This window comes from Mobula hypostoma, chromosome 9, assembly GCF_963921235.1.
Source record: "Mobula hypostoma chromosome 9, sMobHyp1.1, whole genome shotgun sequence".
NCBI lineage: Eukaryota > Metazoa > Chordata > Chondrichthyes > Myliobatiformes > Myliobatidae > Mobula > Mobula hypostoma.
Genome location: NC_086105.1, coordinates 77282372 through 77306262, shown reverse-complemented (window position 1 = coordinate 77306262; position 23891 = coordinate 77282372). Strand labels below are relative to the sequence as shown.

The following is a 23891-nucleotide window of genomic DNA, read 5'->3' as shown; positions in this document are numbered from 1 at the left end:
AGATTTGGACTTTGTCCTGAACTCTGCAATAAAATAAGCAGTTGACTTCTGCATATGTCAGAATTTGCTAGCACATTTTTACATTCTGCCAGTGCACTTTGTCTGCATTGAGTGGATTCCTGTGACCTGTGATGAACTGGACAGACAGACTGAAGTCTACTCTATTTACAGCAAGATCAAAATGGTCACGAACTGAGCCATCGACTCGACATAATACACATACTACAAATTTAAGTATCTCCCCTCCAACTATTTAGCTGAACCACATTTTAAACCTCAAACAAATCAGCTAACAGCCAAGTAGAAGCAATTATTTAAATGAAGCTGAACAATGAGATTCAGATTTGGAGTTGGGTTTATTGTCACTGATGTACTCAGTGGCTACTTTATTAGCTACCTGCTATGCCTAAGAAAGAAGCCACTGAGAATACATTCGTAGCCTTCTGCTCTTGTAGCCCATCCACTTCAAAGTTCCACATATTGTGTGTTCAGCGATACTAATCAGCACACTACTGTTGTAATACATGGTTAGCTGAGTACTGTCTCCTTCCTGTCAGCTTCAACCAATCTGGTTATTCTCCTCTGACCTTTCTCATTTAAAAAAAAAGTGTTTTCTCCCACAGAACTGGTGCTCTTGATTGGTTTTTTTTCACACCATTCTCTGTGAGCTCTAGAGACTGTTGTGCGTGAAAATCCCAGGAGATCAACAGTTTCACAGATACTCAAACCACCCTGTCTGGCACCAACAATCATTTCACAGTCAAAGTCACTTTGGTCACATTTCTTCCCCATTCTGATATTCATCTGAACAACAACTGAATCTCTTGACCATGTCTGCATGCTTTTATGCATTGAGTTGTTCACACATGACTGGCTGATTAGATACTTGCATTAATAAGCAACTGTACTTAATAAAGTGGCTTCTGAGTGTATGACACCATATACTACATAGAAACATAGAAATCCTACAGCGCAATACAGGCCCTTTGTCCCACAAAGTTGTGCTGAACATGTTGCTACCTTAGAAATTACTAGGGTTACCCATAGCCCTCTATTTTTCTAAGCTCCATGTACCTATCCAAAAGTCTCTTAAAAGACCTTGTCTTACCCCTGACATCTCCTCTGTAACTACTCCCAAGCACCTTAAACCTTAGTCCTGACGAAGGGTCTCGGCCTGAAACGTCGATTGCACCTCTTCCTAGAGATGCTGCTTGGCCTGCTGCGTTCACCAGCAACTTTGATGTATGTTGCTTGAATTTCCAGCATCTGCAGAATTCCTGTTGTTTACCTTAAACCTGTGCCCTCTTGTGGCAGCCATTTCAGCCCTGGGAAAAAGCCCCTGACTATCCACACGATCAGTGCCTCTCATCATCTTCTACGCCTCTATCAGGTCACCTCTCATCCTCCATCGCTCCAAGGAGAAAAGGCTGAGTTCACTCAACCTGTTTTCCTAAGGTATGCTCCCCAATCCAGGCAACATCCTTGTAAATCCCCTCTGCACCCTTTCTATGGTTTCCACATCCTTCCTGGAGTGAGGCGACCAGAACTGAGTACAGTACTCTGAGTGGGGTCTGACCAGGGTCCTATATAGCTGCAACATTACCTCTCAGCTCCTAAATTCAATTCCACGATTGATGAAGGCCAATACACTATACACCGCCTTAACCACAGAGTCAACCTGCACAGCTGCTTTGAGCGTCCTATGGACTCGAACCCCAAGATCCCTCTGATCCTCCAACCTTGAGATTCTACCTTGAGATTCATTTTCTTGCAGGCATTTACAGAGAAATAAATGTATATGATACAATTCATGAAAAAAAACCAAAATAAGACAAACTGTGCAAATAAAATAAATGATACTGAGAATGTGAGTTGTAGAGTCCTTGAAAGTGAGTCTGCAGGTTGTGGAATCAGTTCAGTGTTGAGCTGAGTGAAGTTATCTACGATGATTTAGGAGCCTGGTGATCATATGGTTAATAACCTTTCCTTAACCTGAAGGTGTGGGACCTAAGGCTCCTTTACCATTTGCCTGATGATAGCAGCAAGAAGAGAGCATAGTCTGGATAGTGAGTCTCCTTGATGATGAATACTACTTTCTTGTGGCAATGCTCCTTGTACCACTTTCTTTAGACTTTCCCATTTTTGGATATTGGTTTTCCCTACGGGCCATGATGCAACTAGTTGGGATACTCTCCACCGTGCATTGTAGAGGTCGTACAGTGGGGGGTGAGGTGAACCTATTCTCAAACATAGCTAAACCTTTCAGACAACAAAAAATTGTTGCAACTTATCAATGAGCATGCTTTTGAGATAAGAGTTGATGGAGAGAGAACATTCTAAACTAGATGATTTTCATCAGTGTCGCTTTTATGAAGCGTGTAACTTGGGTAACACTGTTTTGAAAATGCAATGTGTATGGGGCAGCACAGTTGCATAGCAGTTAGTACAATTGTTCTTACGGTACCATTGATCAGAGATCGGGTTTGATTCCTGCTGCTCCCTGTAAGGAGTTTGTATATACATGCCGTGGCCGTGTGGGTTTCCTGCTGATGGTATCCCGTATTCCAAAAGTGTTTGACTTGGTGAGTTGTGGGAATGCTATGTTGGTGCTGGAAGTGTGGCGACACTTGCAGTCTGCCAGCAGCACAATACTTGGACAGTGTTGAAATTAGATGCAAAGTAAGTGTCTTATCAAAGTACATATATGTCACCATATGCTACCCTGAGATTCATTTTCTTGCAGACGTAATTAAAAAATATAAACAAAAATAATAAGTAAGCAATAAGTATCAAGAGCATGAAATGAAGAGTCCTGGAAAGTGAGTCAATGATGGGGCAACTGAAGTTGAGGGAAATTATCCCTTTTGGTTCAAGTGCTTGATGGTTGAGGGATAGTAGCTGTTCCTGAGCCTGGTGGCATATGTCCTGAGGCCCCTGGACCTCCTTCCTGATGGCAGCAGTGAGAAGAGAGCATGTCCTGTATGGTGATGGGTCCCTGATGATGGATTCTGATTTCCCGTGACAACGCTTTATGTAGAAGTGCTCAGTGGCGAGGAGGGCTTTGCTCATGACGAATTGGGCTATATCACTACCTTGCATATGATTTTCTGTTCAAGAGCATTGGTGTTTCTATACCAGCCTGTGATGCAGTCAGTCAATATACTCCACTACACATCTATAGAAGTATATTGATGGGCTTCACTGTATGCTTAGATGTTTTGGTGTACATTTTACAAATAAAGCTAAGCTTTAATCATTTATGTGATATTACTATTGTTGTTAGTATAATGCACATTTTAAATAGAATTTGAGGAAAAATCCATTTGCCAGGAAAAATAAAGCAGATATATAAAAGTCCATGCAAGTTATCACTTTGGCAAAGTAAAAAATCTAAAAAACTACACTCCCTTCAGCCAGAATGAAGACACCATGATGTAACTCTAGGACCTTATTCTCTTGAAAGTACAGCCTCAGTCACCTCCTTGTCTGAATTCCTGAATAAAAATAACACAAGTTTGTATTTCATCCCCATCCCATCCAAAATATTCACAACAGCTTTAACCAACTTCTGCTGCATTTCTGCTCATGACTATCTGCTGACAATTACAAAATGAAGTCTCCATATAACTGCTCACTGCATAAAATTAGTGACAGCTCTTCAAATTGAAAAGTTGGTTTTAAAAAGAAAGCAGCCCCATCATCAAGGACATCCATCATCTATGCCATGCTGTCTTCTCAGGCAGGAGGGACAGGAGCCTTAGGTCCCATACTACCAGGTTGAGGACCATTATTATCCTTCAACCATCAGGCTCCCGAACTCATACCAGACGATGGTGCAACTAGTTAGAATGCTTTCTACAGCACATCTGTAGAAATTTGTGAGAGTCCTTGGTGACATACCAAAACTCCTCAAGCTCTTAACGAAATATAGCTGCTATCATGTCTTCTTTGTAACTGCTTCAATATGTTGGGCCCGGGATAGATTTTCAGAGATGTTGATACCCAGGTACTTGATACTGCTCACCTTTTTCCACTGGTGATCTCTTGCGGAGGGCTGGTGTGCGTGTTCTTTTGACTTCCCTTTCTTGAAGTTCATAATTAATTCCTTGATCCTTGTCAGTTTTTTTTGTGTGTAATTTTTCATTGATTCTATTGTATTTCATTGTTCTACTGTGCCTGCAAGAAAATGAATCTCAGGGTAGTAGATGGTGATATAAACATCTTTGATAATACATTTACTTTGAGCTTGGAAACTGGTTTCATTGTGCAAATGGGAAAAATATAATTTAAAATTGTTTCATTCACAAAGAGTCAGAAACCAATTAAAACTTGTTTTTAGAAATAATGTGTAGATCCGAAGTTGTATGTTTGAGAGTGAATAAAATTTAATTTGGCTTCCTCATCATTTTATCTTATTTATCCTTTACTCAGCTGTCCAGTTCAATTCATTATAGAAACATAGAAATCTACAGCACGTTACAGACCCTTTGGTCCACAGTCTTCTATCTGTAGCACATTCAGACTGCATATACCTGTCCAAAGTCTTTTTATCATTTCAGCTGTTTACATATTTTATAGCCAAGCTATCTAACAAGTGCAATTACTGATTGTGCAAAATTTCACTGAATATGATACAACTGCGTATCCATTTCGGTTACTGTAGTACTTGACATGCACCAGTGCAGATTATGATTGAAAATCAACTACAACATAATGTGGCTTTAGTCTGGATACTAATGATATGGCAAGGATTTGAATTCCTTGGCAGGTGCACGGGGGATAGTGATAACAGTGAGACTCCAACCGTTTCACTGATTTCCAAGCTGTTATAAGACCAAGTTCAAAAGCGCATGTATTATCAGTATAGTCTAAACGTTTAGGAGATAATGTGATGGCTATAGCCTGGTGCCTATTCTAATCAGAAAGACTAAATGAAAAACTGTTAATTTATCACTGAACTTGTGGCTATTAGGCCATAGTCATCACATTAAAGTGTATGTCAACCCCTGCAGTATCATGCTGTGAGAACTAATCAGCAAAAGGCTATTTAGGGAGACCATATGTTGCAATGTGACTTTACTTCAAACACATCGTTTTACAGTTCATATTCTTTTTATGTAATGTTTTGATTCCTGGCCAAGCCTCAAGTATTTGACGGTCAAACGACCACATGCTCTTGTAAAACATTTTTAGGATTAAACTAGACAACTGGGTGACCTGTTGGGGCACCTTTTGAGAGAAAGGTAGAGAAATGTGATGTGCTTTGGAAATTAAAGAAGAAGAACTCAGTGTATTAAAGAAGAAAGACGGGTAGCAAGACAGATATTGCTCCTCCTCGTTTAACGAAGGACACTTTTTATGACAACGTCTCTCACAATAATTACTCTGTGCCGCATATTCTTGAGTTGATCTTTCCTTTTCTCCTCTGTGTCTTCCTCTCTCCTCCTTCTCTGCCTGTTTTTGTCATTCTGGAGACATGCAGCCCTTTGATCCCTCATCTTTTCATCTCTTCTACCATTTGTTTTTTCCCTCTGATCCTGGAGCCGTGCGGCCCTGGCCTGATCGGATTCTTGTTCTCTCCTCTGTCTGTGGCTATTGTTGTCATTTTGGAGACGTGAGTGCCCGTCCTCCTCTGTCTTGTCTTTCACCTTTTTTGTCCTGACTCTTTGATCCTGGAGTCGTGCGGCCCTGGCCTCATCCGATTGTTGTTCTCTCGCTTTCCTTGCCGCTTCCCGGCGACGTTTGCATAATCTCTTGACCATAATGTCCCCCTTCTCTTTCCACGTGACATAGTTAGGCTATCCATATATTTTTACCCTAATGCTTGATAGAAGATAGGAAGCAGTAAGACCAAAGCGTCCAAGATGCTGTTGTTTCTTGATGATGTGGTTGGTGCTCTCCTAAATGGACCTGATAGCCCTGCCCTTTTGCTGCGGTTGGTGTGGCTGCTGTGAGCATCATGAGGCGCTGCTGAGGCTGGCCGCGCGCATGCGTCGAGCTCTGGCGTCCCGATTTCCATGATGGACGATCGGGTCTTGGGTGAAAGGCAGCCTGTTGATTTTTGGCGAATGAGCAATTTTATACGAATATATAACCCTGAACTTAACCTGCATTCTGTAAGTTAGTGCATTTTAATTAAATTTAGCCAAAAAAAAAGTGCCGCAGTAATGCACCGTTTGCTCTAATTGAAGGTCACAAACAGACGGACAAAGCATGAGAATTTTAGTAGTATATAGATACAGTCAAGCTCCAATAATCTTGGGACTTCAGTGTTGGACAAGCATATCTTCTAAACTGTTGGGTGCCAGTCCAGTTAATACTTCTGTTAGAGTGGCAGTGTAGTGTAGCGGTTAGCACAACTGCTTTACAGCGTGAGCTGTGAGGTCAGTGTTCAGTTCTTGCAGCTGTCTATAAGGATATTCTCCTATGACCACATGGATTTCCTTCACGTGTTCTACTCCCCCTCCCCCCACCACATTCCAAAGATGTACGAGTAAGGGTTAGTGAGTGAAATGGGCCTGTTATGTTGGCATTGGAAGTGTGCCGACACTTGTGGGCTGCCACCAGCGCAATCCTTGCTGATTTGATTTGACATCAACGATGCATTTCACTGTGTGTTTCGATGTATATGTGGCAAATAAAGCCAATCTGTTAAGATCTCTTACCCCAACATGCTTGCATTTCACTATTTAATATGTTGCATAATAGTAATGATGAATTTTCCAGGTGAGTTTAAGAGGAACAGAAAATGTACAGGCTGTTAGGTACCATCTCTCAACACAACTGTACTTGTGTCCAAATGGCAATCCCAGTACCTCCTGCTCACCAGACCCCTGGATCTGGCCACACTCTGGCGGAGGTCATTGATGATAGATTCTACATTTTTGCGAGAGCACTCCATGTAGATGTGCTCAGTAGTGGTGAAGGTTTAACCCATGATGTATGGGGCTGTTTCCACTACTTTTTGTAGACTTTTCCATTCAAGGGCATTGTTGTTTCCATACAGGCCATGATGCAACCAGTCACTATACTCTCCACCACACATCTATAAGAGTTTGTCAAAGCCTTTGGTGGTATGTAAACTGCAGTCAGGATCATGAGGAGAACTCTCCTGGGAATGATAAAGGTAGGCACTTAATCATTTGGTGTCCCAGGTTGGGGGAACGAGAGTGTGACAAGACCATGATGTCTGAGCACCATGAGGAATTTATCTTGAAACACAGAATCCTACTTCTGCCCTCTTCAAATCATCAGATGTGTCAAGAAGCCCTCTGGTCTTACCAGTGTATCCTGCTGGTCTTACGAATGTATCCTGCATGGTAAGAGTGAGCCACGTCTCTGTGAAACGCAGAACACAACGATTCCTCATTCCCCTCCGATACAGCAATCTTGCCCTTAGATCTTCAGTTTTGTTCTCCAGTGACCACGAGACTGATACTGGGTAGAGGAAGTTTTACACCCCGCTGTTTTACTCCATCTTGGAGTCCTCCCCTCTTCCAGCTAGGCGATATACCTTTGTCCACTTAAAAGTGACATACTTGTATTCATGAAAGTTAAGTCTACTGATTCCTTCAGATGATTGTGAAATTGCTTGGTTGTTAAGAAAGTTTGAAAGTACATTGCTTAATGGGAAATGATCGGCTGCAGATCGCAGTGAGAGTAGTTGAAAAGAAGTGTATTGAGAAGTTTTGTAAGCTGCCAGCAAAATGTTGCTGTGTTTCACCAGCCCCATCAGAAGTTTTATTTTACCTTTGTACATATGTCACCATTTACTACCTTGAGATTCATTTTCTGGCAGGCATTCATAGGAACATAAAGAAATACAATAGAATTTATGAAAAATCTAAATATAAATAAAGATATCACTTGTGGACCCCATACCCTATCAATTAAAGTGGGAAAAGGCTGTACCACTGCATCATCCTGTCTGAAACAGAAACAAATTGAGTTTGTCCCACTAATACTCAGAGTCAAAATTGAAGTAAATTTATTATCAAAGTACGGATCTGTCACCGTATACTAACCTGAGATTAATTTTCTTGCAGGCATTTGCAGTAGAACAATAAAATACAGTAGAATCAACAAAAAACTACACATACAAAAATTGACAAACAACCAATGTGCAAAAGAAGATAAAGTCAAGTTCAAGTTTAATTATTGTTCAACCATACACATGAATAAACAAACAGAACAATTTTCCTCTGTGATCAAGGTGCAAAACACAGTACCAGTGGTCATACACTGCACACAACACATGTAGTATATATATTTGCAATAGCAGAAAAACATAAATTGCAAAGAAAACATAAAAAAAAAATCTAGCCCAAGTCCCTGAATGTTGTGGCTTGTAGATTGATGATGCATGGATGTTGTCCTGGAGCCCACAACAGTTCATTAGTTTGTGCAAGTACAGTGGCAGATGAGCACAATCCAGTCTGTTTTCCATTGAGCGAACACTGACGGGAGAGACCAACCCCCAACAGAGCCCAGGAACCAACAGTACAGAGCCAGCTCCCTTTCCTGGTGGCTGAAACAGGTGACCAGGAGGCATGAGAGATGGTCTGCATGATAATTGAGGCTTTGCACCTTTCCCACTGCTGGTCTTGTCAATGGACCAGTGATTCAGACTCACAGTATTCTATGTTAACAATGGCCAACTGAGTCAGGCAAAAAGATCCAAATTTTATTTGAACTCTGTCATTTATCTGTGATGTGAGCAGCAGCAGTAGTATTTGTCATCCTGCTATTTCTGGGAATAGTTTACAAAATGCCCCACAGAAGAAGTTCTCAAATGGCAGGGCCAGGCAACTGTGGCTGACCAGGGAAGTTAAACATAGAAATCTACATCACATTACAGGTCCTTCAGCCCACAATGTTGTGCCAACCATGTAACCTACTCTAGAAACCATCTAGAATTGCCCTACTGCATAGCCCTCTATTTTACTAAGCTCCACGTACCTATCTGAGAGTCTCTTAAAAGATCCTATTATATCCGCCTCTACCACCATTGCTGGTTGTGCATTCCACGCACCCACCACTCTCTGTGTGGAAAAACTTACCCCTGACACCTCCCTTGTACCTGCTTCTAAGCACCTTAAAACTACACCCCTTGTGTTGGCCAATTCAGCCCTGGAAAAATGCCTCTAGCTATCTACATGATCAATGCCTCTCATCATCTTGTACACCTTTATAAGGTCACCTCTCATCCTCTGTTGCCCCAAGGAGAAAATGCCAAGTTCACTCAACCTGTTTTCATAAGGCATGCTCTCCAATCCAGACAATATCCTTGTAAACCTCCTCTACAGCATCCACATCCTTCCAGAGGTGACCAGAACTGAGCACAGTACTCCAAGTGGGGTCTAACTGAGGTCTTGTATAGCTGTACCATGACATCACAGCTCTTTAACTCAATCCCACAGTTGATGAAGGCCAACACACCATACGCCTGCTTAATAACACTGTAAACCTGCGCAGCAGCTTTGAGTGTCCCATGGACACGGAACCCAAGATCTCTCTGATCTTCCACACTGCCAAGAGTCTTACCATTAATATTATATTCTGTTTTACATTTGACATATTGAAATGAACCACTTCACACTTATCTGGGTTGAACTCCAACTGCCACTTCTCAGCCCAGTTTTGCATCTTATCAATGTTGTGCTGTAACCTCTAACAACACTCCAGACTATTCCCAACACCCCCAACTTGCGTGTCATCCGCAAACTTAATAACTCACCCTTCTACTTCCTCATCCAGCTCATTAATAGAAATCACAAAGAGGAGGGGTCCCAAAACAGATCCCTATGGAACACCACTAGTCACAGTCCTCCATGCAGAATACAAACCATCCACAACCACCCTTTGCAAGCCAATTTTGGATCCACAAAGCAAGGTCTTCTTGGATCCCATGCCTCCTTACTTTCTGAATGAGCTTCGCATAGGGAACCTCATCAAATACCTTACTGAAATCCATATACTCTACATATTCCTTCGCAACCACCCTTCATCAATGTATTTTGTTACATCCTCAAAGAATTTAATCAGATTTGTAGGGCATGACCTGCCCTTGACAAAGCCATGCTGACTATTCTTAATCAAATTATCTCTCCAAATGCTCATAAATTCTGCCTCTCAGAATCCTCTCCAACAGCTTGCCCACTACTGAAGTAAGACTCACTGGTCTATAATTTCCTGGGTTATCTCTACTCTGGAACAACGTTTGCAAACTTCCAATCCTCTGGTACTTCTCCTATCTCTATTGATGATGCAAAGATCATTGTCAGAGTTTCAGCAATCTCCTCCCTTGCTTCCAACAGTAGCCTGGGGTATATCTCTTCCTGTCCCAGCGACTTATCTAACTTATTACCTTTAAAAAGTTCCAGCACATCTTCTTTCTTAATGTCTATATACTTGAGCGTTTCAGTCCACTGTAAGTCATCCCCACAATTGCCAAGGTCCTTTTCACTGCTGAGTACTGAAACATAGTATACATTAAGTACCTCCACAACCTCCTCCAGCTCCATGCACGTTTCCACTATCGCTCCTGATTGTTCCTTTTCTCACACGGCTTGTCCTCTTGCTCTTCATATACTTGTAGAATGCCTTGGAGTTTTCCTTAATCCTGCTCGCCAAGTCCTTCTCAAGGTCTTCTCATTCTTGAGCTACTTCCTGGCACCTTTGTAACTTTGTAGAGCTCTGACAGTACCTAGTTTCTTGAACCTTTCATAAGTTTTTATTTTCTTCTTAACTAGATTTTCTACATTCTTTGTACACCCTGGTTCTTTTATCCTACCATCTTTTTCCTGCCTCAATGGAACATACCTATACAGAACACCATGCAAATGTTCCCTGAACATACCTATGCTAACCTTGACCATCCCATCATTAATCTCCAAGTACCTCAAACCCTCATCCTTGACAACAGACTCCAACAACTTCCCCACAACTGAAGTCAGGAAGACAAAAGGGAGGAAATTGTAGGCCAATTGGCCTAACCTCAGTGATTGGGAAAGTGTTGGAGTCCATTATTGAGGATTAGCGGTACTTGGAGACTAATGATTTAAGTCAAAGTCAGCATGGTTTCTGTAAAGGGAGATCTTGCCAGACAAATCTGTTAGAATTCTTTGAGGAAGTAACAAGCAGGATGGACAAAGGAGAGGCAGTGGATGTCATTTAATTAGTTTTCAGAAGACATTTGATAACATGCCTCACGTGAGGCTGCTTAACAAGATAAAATCCTATGGCGTTACAGGAAAGATTCTGGCATGGATAGAGGATTAGCTGACAGGCAGGAGGCAGCGAGTGGGAATAAAGGAGGCCTTTTCTGGTTGGTTTTTAGTGACTAGTACCCTGACCTGGAGTTACACACTGACTGCGGTTCTTTGCTAGAATGGGACTCGCTCTCGGGGTTTTACAACCGGCCGTTGTTGTTCGTCACGCCAAGCGTCTGGCCAGATTTGGAAACCTAGGATCTTGGGGCTCTGGAGACAGATGGATCGAGGGTTGGAGTCATGACAGGAGACACGTGTGTCATCAGGGGAGTCGGAATATCTGTGGTTGTGCGCCCAAGAAAAAGCGATGTGATGGACTTTTAATATCATAAACCAGCGAGTTGTTTGTTATGTCTTCTCGCTCACTGGGAAAACGGAGACACCTCCTTCTCCCTTACTAGGGAGAGAGAGACCTGTGGTATGTCGAATACTGGGTGAAACGCAAAGTCTTCGGTGTAACTGCAAGTCTGTGCCTTTGCTGTTGCCTTGCTCACGTTTGAGTGCTCAGTGGAGGGTCCCGAAGCTTTTTTTGCCGGTGGGGGAGGGGGGATTGTTGCTTGCTGCTGCAGGAGTGGGGGAGCTGGGGGGGGGGACTTTGAGGTTCTAATATTTAACTGTTGTTCATTCTTTGGGGTACTCCTCTGTTTTCATGGATGGCTGCGAAGAAAAAGCATTTCAGGATGTATACATTTCTCTGACACTAAATTGTACCTTTCAACCTTTGAACTAGTGATGTTCCTCAGCGATCAGTATTGGGACTGCTACTTTTCACATTGTTTGTCAATGATTTAGACAATGGAATTGATGGCTTTGTGATTGATAGTGTTATAATTGATGGCTAGCAGCTACGCACAGTGCACATGTCATTCAATTGTACTTAATTTTAACTATTTATGAATCATTGAAGTCCTCGATCTATCACTCTGAAGAGAAAATGACGATCACAGCACTGGAAGAATCAGTGCACTTATTTTGTCGATGCCTAAAAATTAATTGTAATAATCACTCCATATTGTACTCATTAGCTAGGAAACAAAACAATGGTGAGATATGATGAATAATACGTCCCTTTCTCCAAACAAGATTTTGAACATACTAGTACAACGGCCTCTTTATTAGTTGCACATGTACACTTCATTAATGCAAATCTAATTAGCCAATCATGTGGTGGCAATTCAATACATAAGAGCATTCAGACATGGTCAAGGGGTTCAATTATTGTTCAGACCAAATATCAGAATGGGGTAGAAATGTGATCTAAGTGACTTTGACTGTGGAGTGATTGTTGGTGCTAAACAGGATGGTTTGCGCCTCCTGGGATTTTCCTCTAGAGTTGTGAGAAACAAAAAACATCCAGTGAGCAGCAGTTCTGTGGGTGCAAACACTTTGTTAATGACAGAGGTCAGAGCAACTGGTTCAAGCTGACAGTAACTCAACTAACCACACATTACAACAGTGGTGTGCAGAAAATCATCTCTCAATGCACAACTGCTCGAACCTTGAAGTGAATGGGCTACAACAGCAGAAGATCACACTGGCTCCACACCTGTACCTAATAAAGTGGCTGAGTGTGCTGTATTGTACCTCTGATTAGAAGGATGAAAGGTATGAGTGCTGTGGTGAGTTATTTCATTAACCTTTGAGAAATGCATTAGGTGTGCTACCTCCATTTCAAATGTTCATAATAAGGTGCTTGTATTTAAATTTGTAGCAACCCCTGGACACCGCTATCCTAAAGCCCAGATTGTCGTAAGTGGGAAGTGGAGTGAGCAGGCAGCTGCAGGTGATGCTGGTTGCTTTGTTGTATGTTGGTGTGCCTGTTTGAGCCCCAATGGCAGATTGCTGTAGTGCTTTGGCATGCTGTCACTGGCTAACCTGTGGTCCTGCAGTTTAGTTGTCTTTTTAAAAAAAAAGTTGCTGGTGTTTATGCAATTAGAGCTTTGCAGTTGCTTTGTCTTTGTCTTTCTGTGCTTGTTTGGATACCAGAACAGATATTCAGAAATTTAGTTTGTATATTTTTCTTTCCTATTGCTGCCAAGTGAACATTAACTGTTGCCCTGTGACTGTCATAATTATGTGCTATAAATATGTGTCATAAATAAGTGTTAATCTGTCAATATTGCATGTTGTGAACTGGTGTGCTTGTGTCTTTATTTTGAGCCTAACATGTTGGGTTTGGAAGTACTGTTGCAATTTTCCAAACACATCACACCGATGCAATTAAACCACCTTCTGGTTGTAGGTCAGAGAAGTTTCACTTTGATATACAAGTTATGTAGAGGCTTAGCCTTATCATAGTACACGAAAGTACATAAGCAGGCCTTTTGGCCAATCTATTCGGTGCTAATTCGTTACTCTGCTGAATTCCATTGCCCCACACCTGTAGAATCATAGAGCACTACAGTGCAGAAGCAGGCATTTTGGCCCATTACTGTAGGTCATATAAAAGCAGAGACTATTCGACCTTCTATTGAAACTTCTAGTTGCACATGATTCAGGATAAAACTTAGAGAAGCTATTTTTCATCTCAGCATGTTATGTTACAATGGGAAGGAGTTGCTATTTCTAGACATCACGATACTTGGAGTGTGTCTCTGAGGTGCTGTAAAGTAGCCAATTTTTCACAATTATAAATACAGTGGTGTCCAATAATGATGCTGCTCTGTATTTCCAGCATCAGCAGAATCTCTCGTCTTAATGATGTTCAAAGGCTTTTACCGTGCCTCCACTTTTATAATTGCACAGCTTGTCATAGCAGGTTTGCTTCCCCAGGGCAGGTACCAATTCTGATCATTATAAAAGTGTTGTTGCTTCATGGTTGTCATTAAGCACCTCAGGCTATAGTGTGCCATCTCAATGGATGAGTAGTAATGCACAATTGGCTGCTATTTAGTGGCTCACTTTTGCAAATGTTTATAGCACACATTGGGCTACTTTGAAGATTCACCTATGCTTAATTTTTCACAACTTGCTTGCGATTATAGCAATCTAAAAGTGAATTTAATGCAAAATCTGAGTAAAGAATGATCAGTGATAAGGTTTATTCACCATACATGTACATCGCCATGTATTAGGAATTTGCTGAGGTGTGTAGGTCAGTGCAACTCCTGCAACTAAAAAAAAATCAATGATTATAAGCTTGGAGAATTAAATAAAAAATAAACTTGGAGGTTGAAGTACAGATACAATAAATATGCATAAATACCACAGGCTCGGCCAGCATGTGTTCATTGAGGGGAAGACAACTTCTGGCCCTGCCAAACTGAGAAATCTCGTTTGGGTGGCTGCTGTGTAATGTGTTGCCCGGTTACAAATCCGCACCGCAAAATATCAGACAGTACACCATATGCAATTAAATGATTGAACTTTATAAATCTTAATCTGAATATATGGTTAGTAAAGAAAATAAAAGGGGAAAAGGGCCCAGTTTAAGGAAAATTCAAAAGTGCACGTTAGAGCTCACTGATATGGCCATTCATCAACCATCGACCTCTTCCGAGCATTGCTGACCTTCGGACCCTCGCTCCCTCGCTCCCAGTCCACTCTGTATGGTGGTGTACCAGCTCTCTTCACCAGTGCCTCCCTTCTTCTCTTGCTGACAAAGACTACGAAGATCTCTCTTCCAGACCCACAAGAAAGAACAACATCCCTCTCATTGGATAGCACACATTCCAAGGCCCTATTTTCTCTTGTCATAACCCAAACATTGCTGCTACAGAGAAACGATTACATTAGCAGTGATACTTTACAGCGTGTTACACAATGTAAACAACATGATAAACAGTGGTTTAGTGTGTCTAAGGTGCAGTAATGGGGGTGATCGATAGAGGGGGTTGGGGAGGGCTAACTCAGATTAACTAACTGGGGGAAAAAGTTTTAAAATGGTGTGAAGTTTTTTTTTGTTTTAATAGCCTGATAGCACTTGCCAGAAAGGAGCTTTTGGAAAAGGCAGTTTGCTGTGTGGGCAATGATTTGTCTATGTCTGAGCCAGGGCCTCGACAGAGACTGCAGTTTAGTGCTATCTTGACTGGCACGTTATTTAAAGGTGAGATGCCTATGTCTAATGGTCTTGTATGTCAGTGTACTAAATCTGATTCTGATTCAATATTGTGAAATGTTGACTCTGTCGACTCTGCATTTCCCTCGGCAGTTGCTGCCTGAAGTGCTAAGTTTCTTCAGCATTCTGCTTTTAGCATCTTCCAAACTTGGGCAGCACAGTAGCGGAATGGTCAGTGTTATGCTATTTGAACGCCAGTGACCTGGGTTCAATTCTCACTGCTGTGGGTAAAGAGTTTGTATGTTCTCCCCATGACCCTGTTGGTTTCCTCCCACTTTCCAAAGAGGTACAGATTGGTTACAATGGGTATCATTGGCTCTTCACTCAACCCTGAAACATCCGGACAGTAAAGGTGTAAAGGTGTTTACATCAGGATGCCCTTTATCGACTAAAGCTCAGCATTCAATACCGTCATTCCTTCAAAACTAATCAATAAGCTTTAAGACCTTGACCTCAATAACTCCTTGTGCAAATGGATCCTCGATTTCCTCACTTGCAGACACCGGTCAGTTTGGATTGGCAACACCAGCCTCCTCCACAATCTCCATCAGGACAGGTACACCACAAGGCTCTGTGCTTAATTCCCTACTGTACTCGCTTTACAATTATGACTGTGTGGCATAGCACAACTCCAATGCCATATTTAAGTTTGCTGATGACACCACTGTCGTAGGCTGAATCAGCATATAGGAGGGAGATTGAAAATCTGGCTGAGTGGTGCTGCAACAACAACCTCTCACCCAATGTCAGCAAGACCAAGGAGATGATTATAGACTTCAGGGGGAGGAAACTGGAGATCTATGAGTCAATCCTCATTAGGAGATCAATGGTGGAGAGGGTCAGCAGCTTTAAATTCCTTGGTGTTATCATTTCAGAGGACCTGTCTTGGGACCACCATATAAGTGCAATTGTAAAGAATGTACAGAAGTGCTTTACATCTAAAACTTTGACAAACTTGTGTAGGTATGTAATGGAGAGTATACTGACTGACTGCATCTCAGCCTGGTATTGAAACACCAGTGCCTTTGAATGGAAAAGCTTACAAAAGGTAGTGGATACTGCCCAATCCATCACGGTTAAAGCCTTCTCCACCACTGAGCACATCTACACAGTGTTGTCACAGGATAGCAGCATCCATCTTCAGGGTCTGCCAGCATCTAGGCCAAGCTGTCTTCTGGCTGCTGCCACCAGAATGAAAGTACAGAAGGCTCAAGATTCACCACCAGGTTCAGAAACAGTTATTACCCCTCCAGGCTCTTGAAATGGAGAAGATAACTTCACTCAACTTCACTGGCCCCATCACTGAACTGTTCCCACAACCTGTGGACTCACTTTCAAGAACTCTTGTGTTCTCGATATTTATTGCTTGTTTATTTATTATTATTAATATTTTTTCTTTCATTTTGTATTTGCTCAGTTTGTTGGTTTTTTTTGCACGCTAGGTGTCCACCCCTGTTAGTGTGATCTTTTTGAGTCTGTCTGGAAGAAAATGAATCTCAGGGTTGTATACGGTAACATATATGTACTTTGATAATAAATTTACTTTGGGCAGTGCGGGCTTATTGGGCAGGAATGGTTATTGTGCTGCATCTCTAAATAAGTAAAAAAAAAATAAGAGCGAAAATAGCAACAACACACACAAAATGCTGGTGCGCAGCAGGCCAGGCAGCATCTATAGGAAGAAGTACAGTCAATGTTTCGGGTCGAGACCCTTCGTCAGGACTAACGGAAAAAAGAGATAGTAAGAGATTTGAAAGTGGGAGGGGGAGGGGGAGACCTGAAAAAATAGGAGAAGACAGGAGGGGCAGGGATGAAGCCAAGAGCTGAGAAGTTGATTGGCAAAAGGGATACAAGGCTGGAGAAGGGGAATATCATGGGGGACAGAAGGCTTTGGAAGAAAGAAAGGGGGAAGGGAGCACCAGAGGAAGATGGAGAACAGGCAAGGAGTTATTGTGAGAGGGAAAGAGAGAAAATAAATAAGTAGATTAGGGATGGAGTGAGAAGGGGAGGAGAGGTGTTCACGGAAGTTAGAGAAATCAATGTTCATGTCATCAGGTTGGTGGCTACCCACACGGAATACAGGTTGTTGTTGTTCCTCCAACCTGAGTGTGGCTTCATCTCGACAGTAGAGGAGGCCATGGATTGACATATCGGAATGGAAATGGGACGTGGAATTAAAATGTGTGGCCACTGGGAGATCCTGCTTTCTCTGGCGGACAGAGTGTAAGTGTTCAGTGAAATGGTCTCCCAGTCTGCATCGGATCTCACCAATATATAGAAGGCCACACCGGAAGCAGTAGACGCAGTATATCACCCAGCCGACTCACAGGTGAAGTGTCGCCTCACCTGGAAGGACTGTCTGGGGCTCTGAATGGTGATAAGGGAGGAAGTGTAAGGGCATGTGTTGTACTTGTTCCGCTTACAAGGATAAGTGCCAGGAGGGAGATTGGTGGGGAGGGATGGGGGGGACGAATGGACAAGGGAGTCGTGTAGGGAGCGATCCCTGCGGAAAGCAGAAAGGGGGAGGAGGGAAAGATGTGCTTGGTGGTGGGATCCCGTTGGAGATAGCGGAAGTTACGGAGAATAATGCCTGGCTGGCCTGCTGCGTTCCACCAGCATTTTGTGTGTGTTGCTTGAATTTCCAGCATCTGCAGATTTTCTCATGTTTGTGAAAATAGCAGGATTGTTTCATGAATTTATTCTTAACTGTAAAATAAAGTATGCTGTCACAAGAATTAAGAATGTGAGATAGAAGTAGATGGTCCCTTGAACCTGTCTTAATACTTTATAAGATGGCTGATCATGCCCTTAATTTATTAATTTTGCATTTTGTAACTTACAATACATTTTTATGTATTGCACTGTACAGCTGCCACAAAACAAAAAATTTCGCAACTTGATTAGTCAAGCTGTAAGGGGCTTCTTTGTTATGTTAACTGCTGAGAAAGTGCTTCTCTCTCGCAGCTTGTTTGGGTTATATTACTGATAAGAGCATTGTATTCATTTGCTAACCAACTGGGATAGATGTTATTCTTTCTTGTGTGTCTGTAAGCTATTGTTTCACGGGCTTTGGGGCAGAAGGCGATGGGGACAGAGAGAGGAGACGTGATGCTGTAAGCTGGGTGGCAGGACGGAACCCGAGCGGGAGTCCGAGGCCCAGGGTCTTCAGCGAGGAGAGGAGATGAGGACAGACTCGTGTGGAGCGTCTGGTCGACCACTGTGGTTGGTCCCAGGCGGCGGGTTGAGGAGGTCGGAGGGGATTGAATGGTTGAAAGAAGACTCCGTTAATTGAGCTCCAACTGTTGCACACGAAGTGGTTGAACTTTGATAAGTTTGGCGCCTTTTACTTTCCTTTTATTCGTTAGTCTTGCAAGACCATGGATCTGCGCCTGGAAAGTCTTCACTCTCCAGGGCGCAGGCCTGGGCAAGGTTGTGTGGAAGACTGGCAGTTGCCCATGCTGCAAGTCTCCCCTCTCCACGACACCGATGTTGTCCAAGGGAAGGGCATTAGGACCCATACAGCTCGTTGCAGAGCACTGTGTGATTAAGTGCCTTGCTCAAGGACACAACACGCTGCATCGGCTGGGGCTCGAACTCACGACCTTCATATCGCTAGTCAAACACCTTAACCACTTGGCCACGTGTCCTTTTATATTTTATCTCTATTAATTACATAGTTCCAGTAAGATCTATAAAGTATAATCATTTAATCGTATATGGTGTATTGTCTGTTATTTGACGGGGTGGGGTACATCACACAGCATCCACACAAACTTGATTACCCAGTTTGGAGGGATCGAGGGCTGCTCCCCCCAGACGAAAGTGAGCTGAGCGAGCCTGAGGCTTACCGGGGGGCTACAAAGCCATCAAAGATTCTTGGGAGAAGGCAGGAGAATGGGGTTAAGAGGGATAAGTCATCAGCCATGATGGAATGGCGGAGCAGACTCAATGAGCTGAATGGCTTAATTCTGCTCCCTGTGTCCAATGGTCTTGTATGCTATTTATACTAAACCTGATGCTGATTCAGTATTGTACCTGGTGGAGTTTTGGGCTCCTCATCTAACAAAAGGTGTGCTGGCATTGGAGAAGGTTCAGAGGCGGATCACAAGGATGATTCCAGGAATGAAAGGGTTATCATACGAGGAACATTTGATAGCTCTGTTTCTGTACTCAGAGTTTAGAAGGGTGGGAGGAGGGAGAATCTCATTGAAACCTTTTCAATGTTGAAAGGCTTAGACAGAGGAGATGTGAGAAGGATGTTTCCCATGGTGGGGAAATGTAGGACAAGGGGGCACAGCCTCAGGGTAGAGGGGCGTATATTTAAAACAGAGATGCCATTAAATTTCTTTAGCCAGAAGATGGTGAATTTGTGGAATTTGTTACCACAGGCAGCTGTGGAGGCCAGGACAGAAGGTGTATTTAAGGCAGAGCTTGATGGGTTCTTGATTGGGCACAGCATCAAAGCTTTCAAGGAGAAGGCTGGGGTGTGAGGCTGAGGAGAGAATAAAGGGATCAACCATGATTGAATAGTGGAGCAGACTCGATGGGCCAAATGCCCTATTTCTTCTCCTATGTCTTATAGTCTCATGGTGTTAATTACAGCATTTCAGCTCACATTTCTTCAGATATTTTTTAATGAGTTTCCTTCTTGTCCATATCCATACATTTGAGGTGGCATTTTGATCTGTATAATGAAAATGTTAATTTTGCAGCCATACCTCACTTGTTCTCCATTTGCCCTCCATCTGATTTGTTTTTTTTTGTATTTCAAAGTGGGTCATTTATTTTTAAGTTAAATTTGCATATTTTTCATTTTTTCCCTCTACAGAATTGCTAATTCTTTCCCTGTTGAAATGCCTTTCACCTGTTAACATATTTCCTCAGGAGTTCTATATTTCTAGCACTTCGTTATTTTTCCACTTTGTTTTTATATTGTATATTATATATCACATTTAAGACTGTTATTAAGTTTGTTTACCTTAATATTTGCTGCACTTTCTCAGCACAGTCATGACATATTTCACTGTATGCTTCAATGTTCTAATGTACATGAGACAAAAAGAAGCTAATCTTCCAATCTTCACTTCTCGAACATTAAAGCTGCTCTGTCTCTTGAGCATTATACTTTTTTTAAGCTTCTCCACATTTTAAATTAGCATCAGACTGTTAATAATTTTGTGTCTTTGTAATTTTTGCAGCACTTTCTCAGGACTATTACTGTGCATTTCAGATAATTGAAATCAGGACCGGCTTTATTAGCGTTGAAATTTGTTGTTTTGAGGTAGCAGTATAGTGCAATACATCAAATATGCTATAAATTGCAATAAGAAATATATATAAAAAGAACTAAGTAGTGCAAAAAGTGACCAAAAATAGTGAGGTAGTATTAATGGGTTCATTGTCCGTTCAGAAATCTGATGGTGGAGGGGAAAAAGCTGTTCCTAAAATGTTGAGCGTACTTCTTCACTGATGGCAGTAATGAGAAGGGGGCATGCCTGCGTGTTGGGGGTCCTTAATGATGGATGCTGCCTTTTTGAGTTATCACCTTTTGAAGTTGTCACTGTATGCTTCGATGTACTTGTGACAAATAAAGCTAAACCTCTTTTCTTCACTATTCTAAAAGCCGCTGCATTTCTCCTGAGCATTGAACTTTGCCTCCACACTTCTTAAGCTTCTCCATATTGAACAGATTTTGACTTTGTCTCGCTGTAACCCATGTGTTCAACAAAGTTTGTTTCTTTTATATTTGTAGTGTTACATTGTCCTTTTAAAAAAAAATCTGTTCCATTATCTTTTTCAAATAGGGCCTCCATAGATGCTGTCTGACCTGCTGAGTTCCTCCAGCATTTTATGTATGTTGCTCAAGAAACAATTAAATCTGTTCATAAGTTCAATGCAGAAATTTTTTGAGGTATATTCATTCAAAAACATGCCACACATGGTGACAAGTTTGAGACTGAGTGTTACATAGATTAACTCATTACTCTAAATTACCACTTTTGGCTTTTGACGGTAATTCCTCAAATGTTTCTCAGCCTACAACCTTCCATTGTCTCGTATCTACAGAAGAATGTAATTTGGTCCATCAAAGTCCAAAGTAAATTTATTATCAAAGTACATATATCTCATCATATGTTACCTTGTGATTCATTTTCTTGCAGGCATTCATGGTACAACAAAGAAATACAATACATTCAATGAAAAATTGCACACACAGGCTAACAAACAACCAATTTGCAAAACAATACAAACCATGCCAAGTAAAAAATGTAAATAAATAGTATTGAGGACATGAGCTATCGAGTTCTTGAAAGTGACTCCATAGGTTGTGGAATCAGTTCAAAGTTCTTCTTCTTCTTCGTCTTGTTTTACGGCGGTTGGCACCCAGTTTAGTGGTGCATTACTGCCACCTTCTGCTCCAGAGTGTGCAATAGACGTACATTCTAAATCCCTTCACCCAATCTCTCTCTCTCTCTCTCACTCACACTCACACTCACACTCACACACACACACACACACACACACACGTACCCTAACCTACACTTTATACTCCCATCTTTGGCCATCCTAGTACCTTATTTTTTATATCCTATAAAAAAGCCCTGTATCCCTTAAGAAAGCTAAAAATACCCTGACCTGTGCTCTCTCACTCATGCCCAGCAACCCTTTTAATGTGAATTCCTGCACCCCCAATTCCCTTAGATTAATTCTCATCATCTCTCTCTGTATCCCATACTTCCTGCAACTCAGAACTACATGTTCTATTGACTCCTCTTCCTGAAGTTCCTCACACAATCCTGTCTGGTGTTTCCCTATCATTTTCAATGTTTTGTTTAATGCACAGTGCCCCAGCCTTAACTTAGTCCACACAGTTTCCTCTCTTCTGTATCCACTACCTACCCTAGTACCTGCAACACTCTTTTGTATTTGATATAAATGCCTCCCTTTCCCCTCCCTGTCCCACCTTTCTTGCCACATTTGGTTGATTTTTTCCCAGATTACACACTTAACCTCTGCTTTACTGATACTACTGTGCATTTCTGTATTTTCTTTCTTTAACGCCCTCTTTGCCAACTCATCCACCTTCTCATTCTCCTTCACCCCTACATGTGCTCGAACCCATAGAAATTTTACCTGACCTCCCTGATCTGCAATTTTTGTGACTTCATAAAGTACATCTTGCCGACTGTTTGAGTGAAAAGACCTTAAACTTGCTAGAACTGAGGATGAATCAGAGCATATCAACAATTTGACTTGTCTAGCTTTCTCCACCCATCGCAAGGCAACCAACACTGCCAGCATCTCCACTGTATACACCTCTAACTTATTAGATGTTCTATTGCTGATTCCAATTTCTTTTGCTGGTATAGCCACCCCAAACCCTGTCACTCCTGTTTCAGGTTCCTTAGCACTGAGTATGATCACTATACTTTTCCATCACATGACAGTTAAATGCACTTGCCAAATCAGTTTTATATTTTCCTTTCCTTTTTACCTCTAACAAATGCCAGTCTATGTCAGGCCATACAATCTTCCATGGAGCTACAACCGGATTAACTGCTGAAGGACTTATCCTTAGATCAAACACTCCACATTCTTTAGCAATATCATTCCCTACCCAACTAAAGTAGAGAAACCTCCCATTTTCCCAGCACTCCTGCAGCACTCCTCTTGCAGGGTGAGAATCAATGTGCCCCTGCAAATTAGCCCAGTAGTTTGCCATCAATTGCATCCTTCTTAGTTCCAAAGGCATTACTCCCATTTCTACCTGTAGGGCTGATACTGGTGATGTTTTAAAAGCCCCCTCAAAGCCCGAGCCTGAATCACATCCAGTTTCCGTATAAGAGACCTAGCTGCTGATCCATGTGCTATATTTCCGTAGTCCAACAGAGATCTTACTAAAGCCACATACCTTCTCTTCAACGCTGAACAACTTGCTCCCCATTCCCTACCAGTCAAACATCTCATCGTATTTATTACTTTTTTACATTTGTCCTCAACTTTCCTGATATGGTCTGCCCATGTTAATCGTGAATCTTTAGCCAGAGGATGATGAATCAGCTCAAAGTTGAGGCAAGTGAAGCTCCTCATGCTGGTTCAGGAGCCTGATGGTTGGAGGGTCATAACTGTTCCTGAACCTGTTGATGTGGAACCTATAGCTCCTGTACTTCCTTCCCAATGGCAGCAGCAATCCCATTCTCCTACTTATTCCCACAAGACTATAAGACATAAGAGACATAAGAACAGAATTAGTCCATTCGGCCCATCGGCTCTGCTCCCCCATTTCAACATGGCAGATTTATTATCCCTCTCAACCCCATTCTCCTGCTGATCTCTGTAACCTCCACAGATTCATCATTCTCTAGCTAAAGAAATTCCTCATCTCTGTTCTAAAGGGACATCCTTCTATTTTGATGCTGTGCCCTTTGGTTCCAGACTCAATTACATCCTCTCCACATCCTCTGTATCTAGGCCTTTAGATATTTGACAGATTTCAATGAGATCTCCCCTCATTCTTCCTTATTCCAGCGAGTACAGGCCCAGAGCCATAAATGCTCCTCACA

The 23891-nt window shown here is 42.0% G+C and overlaps 1 protein-coding gene across 3 annotated transcripts in view; it reads left to right on the top strand.

The window, feature by feature from the left end:
• Nucleotides 1-23891, top strand: part of tmem65 (transmembrane protein 65) — a 107495-nt gene that overhangs the window by 23387 nt on the left and 60217 nt on the right. The window contains exon 2 of one of the 3 annotated variants that reach the window (XM_063058507.1): nucleotides 12982-13053. The exons of the other annotated variants lie outside the window; for them this stretch is intronic. Within the exon in view, the coding sequence (XP_062914577.1) occupies nucleotides 12982-13053 (72 nt within the window). The remainder of the gene's footprint in view (nucleotides 1-12981; nucleotides 13054-23891) is intronic. 3 annotated transcript variants of the gene reach the window in all.